Below are 5,928 nucleotides of genomic sequence, written 5' to 3'. Positions count from 1 at the left end.
TAGGGACTTGGCTGCCCAAGACTTGTAGTTAACAGCAGTCCTACTTGACTTGCTTGGCTGCCCTTGTGCTCATTGATTTGGTGGCCTTTGAACTCCGAGCTGATGGTGGAGAATTCGAGGTAAGGGCCCATAAATGAGGGGGACACCTTCCTACAAATCCTCTAGCTTGTTCTCCCACGAATTTGGCTGCCAAGTGCTCATTAAGACCTTCAATTTTGTCTCCAAGTGGACCAAAAAGGCTACACAAAGCACCCATTAGAATTGTTGGCATAATGACTAACCAAATTCACTCTATTACCATAAAAATAATCAAAAACATGCAATAAACCAATGAGAATGGTGGATTAAGTCAACTTAGGAGGTTGAATGAGCCCAAATAATTGTCCATTTTTGGGGCTCATCATCACCCCCCTACTGAAAGTGTTGCTCATCCTCTGAGCAACCAATCTCTCTCTCCTCGTCTTTGATAGCCTTGGTGGCCTCCTTGGCTAAAATATCGGCCAATTTCTCCTTCTGCTGCCTTTTCTCCAAACTTCCTGTAGAAACAGTTCGCTGGCTTCCTATAGAAACAGTCTGCTAGCTTCCTGTAAAAACAGTCCTCTGTCTTCCTGTAGAAACAGACAGCACCACTGTATCTTTCTTGGCTGTGGGCAATTTTCCTTTTAGCTGGGCTATGGCAGCCTTCATCTTCTCCTCCTTTCTGCTCTTCTTCCCCACTGCCTGCTGCTTGCAACTCTGAGCTAGTGTGATTTGATTAAGTAATATTTGAATGGGTGAGGATTTAATGAGGAGGATCTATCTCCTATAATCTATCCTCCTTGTCTCATTCAAGTTTCTGCTCTTAATTAACCAAAATTTCCATGATTTTCTCCCAAAAGCTCAATGACGAGGCTCATCAATATGCTGATAGGCCTGATGGAAATTGGTGGTGGGGTAGAGGCTGGTACTTGAGGCCTTGGACTATGATATGTTCGCCATGCAACTGAACCTTCTTCCATCTCTCTTTATACCATTCAAGCTCTGCCATGCTACTTTGTTTTACGCTTAATTCAATAGCTAGCTTATCAACATTTGTGTTATACCCTTTTTCAGTTTCGCCAGCTTTTCGTAGGGCCAGTTGTGCATGATCATTCTGAGCTCCAACGTCAATAGCTTCAAGCTGCAATAAAATACCCATCTCGTAAGGGGATTCTGAATTGGACTTCTCTATTGATCGTATCCCTCTTATGGAGTTTTGCAAAACCTCCTCCAAAAGAGAATCATACCTTATGTGCTCTGAAAGACAGGCCTGTACAATCTCATCAAAAGAAGTTTGTTGGCTTCGCATAGTCAAACTAAGCATTTCCAAAACCATCTGAGCATTTTGAATACAAGCTACACCATTGCATGAGAAAAGCATGTAAGCGCCAAAAGGTCTGTATGGGCTGCTTGGAGAAACAAAGATCTGTTTCAGAAGAGTCCTACAAGCATCTTGAATTAAAGAATCAGGCACATTTGTGCCCTGCCAATAAGGAAAAATGGTAGTCAAGGAGTTAGCAATGGACTCAATCAGTGCAAGGAGCATTCGAGGAACAATATCATGCTTGGAAACCACGTGACAAAAGTTTCCTCCCCGGTTCTCACGGCCAATTGCTTCAACAAGCCTTCCATGTCCGACCAGAGGGCAACCAAACGTGATACAAAAGGGAGAGCTTTGCCTTAGCCTTTTCCCAGAACCCATAATGTGGCCAAGGTTGCAACTGCCCCTCATATGGAGTGACCCACAAATATGATCGGCTTGAGTTCCTTTTGTTTGAAGTCCGTGTAAATCTGCAACTTTGCTTGGAAATCTGTTTTCTCGATTATATGGAGAAACAACATAAGAGCTCCTGGATGAATGAATGCTGGTTCACCATCATCACCCTTGAGGCATTCAGAGGAGACCTTTTGAACAGTTGTTATATTGTCCTCTCCACGTTTACTCTGGTTGACAATGAAATCTTCTACTCTTTGAAGCGAAAGCGACACATACGAAATCTTCATGCTCATTCACAGTAAAGCCCTCTGAATTGCTTGCATGAAGAGACTCTTCCCAAACCTTGGGCAGTAGTCCATATGAGACAAGAAAAGTTGCAATCTCCTGACCACCAGTGAACTCTGGAGTTTTCGTTTCTGACTCCATGGCCTACTATTGCTACTGGATTTATTCCACAATGGTGTCGGATCTCAGAGCTTTCTTCAAGCTCCAAATTGGATGAAGAACCTTAGGCTTCTCTGCTCTGGAAGACTCTGCTGCACTTTCCTGTAGAAGACCCCACCCGTTTCCTGTAGAATGTGATTCTGCCTTTGAGTGAGTCCGATGCACGAGTGAAATTTGAGAACAGGTAGGAAACTCAGCGGAGGACGATAGGTTAAGCCGATTGTGGAAGCAGAGGATGTATACTTCAGTTTAACATGATGTAAGTGCAAGTTGACTAACAGTTTATGAATTTCAGCTGAGCGCTCATTAATTTTGCGTGATTTTTGGTGGAGTGAGGTGGAAAAACGTGTGCGCTGGCTTTTTAGAACTGCAGTGGTGTTATGAACTGCATGTCTTCATCTATCTGTCAATCATCTGATGTCCTGTGCACTGGAGTTCAACAGATCTACCACTAACTGTGTTTTTTCAAATTTTTCATGAATGACCATACACGTATGCTGCATGATTTTTCCTTGAGCGCTAGAGAACTGGGTGTCTTGCTACATTCATGGCTTAATTTCACCATTCCATTCGTTCATGCAATGCTTAGACTAGATTCGTGCAATAGATGAACAAGGTTTAGTCACGTACCTGAAATCAAACGGCTGCTTGTGAAGCTTTTTGTTGCTGCATGCTCATGTTCTGCTGCTGCATGCTTGGATCCTTTGATTGCATGAGGGCTTGGCTGATGATTTTTTATTGCTTTTCCTTGTGTAGGTGTCCTCTGGTCGGATCTGAGCTGCATGCAATTGTTTCCACGTTCAGATCTGCACCTTCAAGTTGCTGCTGCTGCATGGTCACAAAACCAGAACTTGTTTTCGCCATTTCCCCCAAACGGCCAAGCGGATCGATCTGAAACTTGCTGAGCATGTTTCTATCATCATTATGCATCTCCCATAGAAAAATCGTGATCAATGGATGCACGGATTTCAAGAAAAATGGAAAATGGCTGAAGCTTTCAGAGCTCGATTTCTCGGAAACCGTGCATCGGAATCGGCTGAAACTGCTTGGGTAGGCTACTATAACCCATATGCATATCCCCATGAAACAGGTTTTGAAACAGATGCACGGATATGGAGAAAATGCAAAAATGGCTGATGGTGATGGAGGCTGATTTCTTGGAAACCGTGCACCGGAATTGGCTGAAACTGTTCAAGCATGTTGCCATCACCCTTGTACAATTCCCCATAAAACGGTTTGTCAAATGGATGCATGGTTTTCAAGTTATGGAAAAAACAAATTCTGTTCTATGTGTTTTTGCTTCAAGGCACCTTGCATGTGTTTGCATGGAAGGAATAACTGAGCTTGGGCTGTGATGCAGGTATGGAGATGATGGAGGAGGAGTTGGAAGATTGCATGAGGGCTTCTGAACCCTTGAGGAAGCTACAATGTTCGCCAAACCACTTTTTGAAATCCATGTCTAGTTTCCCACAATTTCTACAGGAAGTTCCTGTAGAAGCACAATGAGAAGCACAAGGAGGTGGAAAAAAATGATGGATAAAGGCAAGGGATGGACACACAAGTGCTTGTAGGCCTAATCAACAGATTCCCACCATTAGATTCACTTTTGAAATTGGATTTGGCTCGTCCAAAGGTTCTACAGGATGTTTCCTGTAGAAATACAGAGCTTCCTGTAGAAGGCACAAGAAAAATTCCTTTGATCTTGATTTGAGTGCTCCTCCTGTCATGAAACGTCCTTCTTGCAACCTGCAATGTCATTGCTGCAACATGAAATTATTCAATGGAGATTAGCTTTATTTTTCTTTTACTTTTTTTTTTTTTTTTTTTTTTTTTTTGAAAAAAAAACAACTAGGGCGCCTCATGGAGGTTTTCACCCTAATTGCCTGCCTTGGGCGCCTCCAAGGGAGGTTTTCACCCAAAGATCTTATTCTCTTTTCTCTTTTTTTTTCAACCCATTGACCGCCTCATGGAGGTTTTCAATCAATGAGCCAATCTAAGGCGCCTCCGAGGAGGTTTTCACCTTAGATTTCTATTTTCCTCTTTTTTCATTTTTTTTTTCTTTTTCTTTTTTCTCTTTTTTTTTTCTTTTTTCTACCCTACCCTACTTGAAAAACAAAATCGTTCTCAAGTATAAGAATACTTCCAATGGAGCCAGGTGCACATCGAGATTAGAGACAAAATGATGTGGAGGCTCGAAATGCATGCTTGGATAGGTATCCAGATCTCAGGGACCAAATGATCTGACCTTGAAGGGATCAAACATAGCTGAGGAAGAGAGTACCGCTGCAACTTAGTGACCTTCAGAAACCATATCTCAATATAGCTTTGATATCCATGGTCCTTTTGCTGATCTGGGTCATGTTTCATGTCACCATCTAACATGACTTTCTCATCTTCCTCTTTTTGCTGATCTTTCTCTTGAATACATGGAGGATTTGATGGTAACCATGAAGGAACTCTCCTGATCTCTGATTCTGATCTCTTCTCTTCATCAAGTGCAGCCCATGGTTCTTTGATCTCCTCTTTTGAATCTTCTTTTGCCGGATGTGGTCCTTCAATGCTTTCAATATAGTCTTTGCTTTGCAATACGCTTCCTGAGCTATGGTGAAGATCATTGAGCTCAAGAGGAGTCATTTGCACTTGTTGTGCCTCAGCTTTACAATTGGGTTGAGCTACTCCAATGGGTAGGTTTGGAAATGGTACGGGTAGTTGAGTGGAGGTGTGAAATTGAGATGGAGATGGATGGCATTGTGGTTGGGTAGGCATTTGGGGTTGCCTTGGTGGAGGAGGAGGCGATGGTTGTGGATGAGCAGGTGGTGGAGGAAAATGAGCGGGATGAGAGTTGTACTGGGGCCTCCACTCCTGATAAGGTGCATTCCACTGAGGCTGTGGCTGAGTATAAGAGTGAAATGAATGAGCAACTGGTTGGGCATAATATGGATCTGTGAAGGAACAAGGAGAATATGACCAAGGAGGAGGTGTAGACCAGGAAGGATGAGCAGGGGGACCCCAAGAAGGCATGAAAGTGGCTTGATAGGGGTCATAATAGGTCTCGGATGTCCCTTGCAGTTCCTGTTGGTAAGATCTAGGTCCAGGCGGCTTCCTTTGGTTCATATGATAGAGTGGTTCAGTGGCTCCTTTAACTCTTTGATATGCAACTTTAAGTCCGGGCAAGGAAGGGCACTGATTCGTAGGATGGTATTCTTCACAGATGAAACACACTTCTAGGGAGTGCATTGGACATTCGTTCCTAGGATGCTTTCTAGTGCACCTAGGACAAAAGATGACCAAAGCCCTCTTGGCTTCTTCTTGCTTCTTTTGGATCCGCAAGGTATCCAGTTGCATGGCAAGAAACTACCTCATATCACTCTTGAAATCTTTGATCTGATTTTCAAATTCATCTTTGGACAAGATGTTTCTCCCAACATTTCTGCTTGTAGCCATTCGCTTAGAGGAATGTTTTCTTCTTCTTCTCCCCTAGAGGTTCTTTAGATATGTCTTGATGTCCACCCAGGGTTCTTCTTAGTCACAGCCATCGAATAAGAGAGAAGGTTGGCCGTGTGAAGCAATGGGGGGTGTTGTGAAATCATTTTTCTAACTTATCTCTACTCCTACAAGGCATGAAAGGAAATCTTTTTGATTGATTTTTGTATTTTTCTTCTTGTACCTGCAAAACTAAAATAGATTGAACTGCAACTAACTATCTTGCTGAAATGAAAATGCAGAATCGAAATGGAATCAGGAAATGA

At 42.9% G+C, this 5,928-nt stretch overlaps 1 protein-coding gene across 1 annotated transcript; it reads right to left on the bottom strand.

Moving 5' to 3' along the window:
• Nucleotides 1-895: 895 nt before the first annotated feature.
• LOC149186854 (lipase-like PAD4) lies at nucleotides 896-1,720 on the bottom strand. The gene has a single exon (XM_089409475.1). The coding sequence runs from the start codon at nucleotides 1,718-1,720 to the stop codon at nucleotides 896-898; it is 825 nt and encodes a 274-aa protein (XP_089265601.1).
• Between the last annotated feature and the right edge of the window lie 4,208 nt (nucleotides 1,721-5,928).

This window comes from Pinus tabuliformis, chromosome 3_1, assembly GCF_031772625.1.
Source record: "Pinus tabuliformis cultivar Carrire ecotype Pingquan chromosome 3_1, CPIR1, whole genome shotgun sequence".
Classification (NCBI taxonomy): Eukaryota; Viridiplantae; Streptophyta; class Pinopsida; order Pinales; family Pinaceae; genus Pinus; species Pinus tabuliformis.
Note: the sequence above shows the minus strand (reverse complement) of the source record. Positions and strands in the feature narration are given on the sequence as shown.

Coding starts and splice junctions, on each gene's coding strand:
- LOC149186854 (XM_089409475.1), bottom strand. CDS start 1,720: ATGGGTTCTGGGAAAAGGCTAAGGCAAAGCTCTCCCTTTTGTATCACG.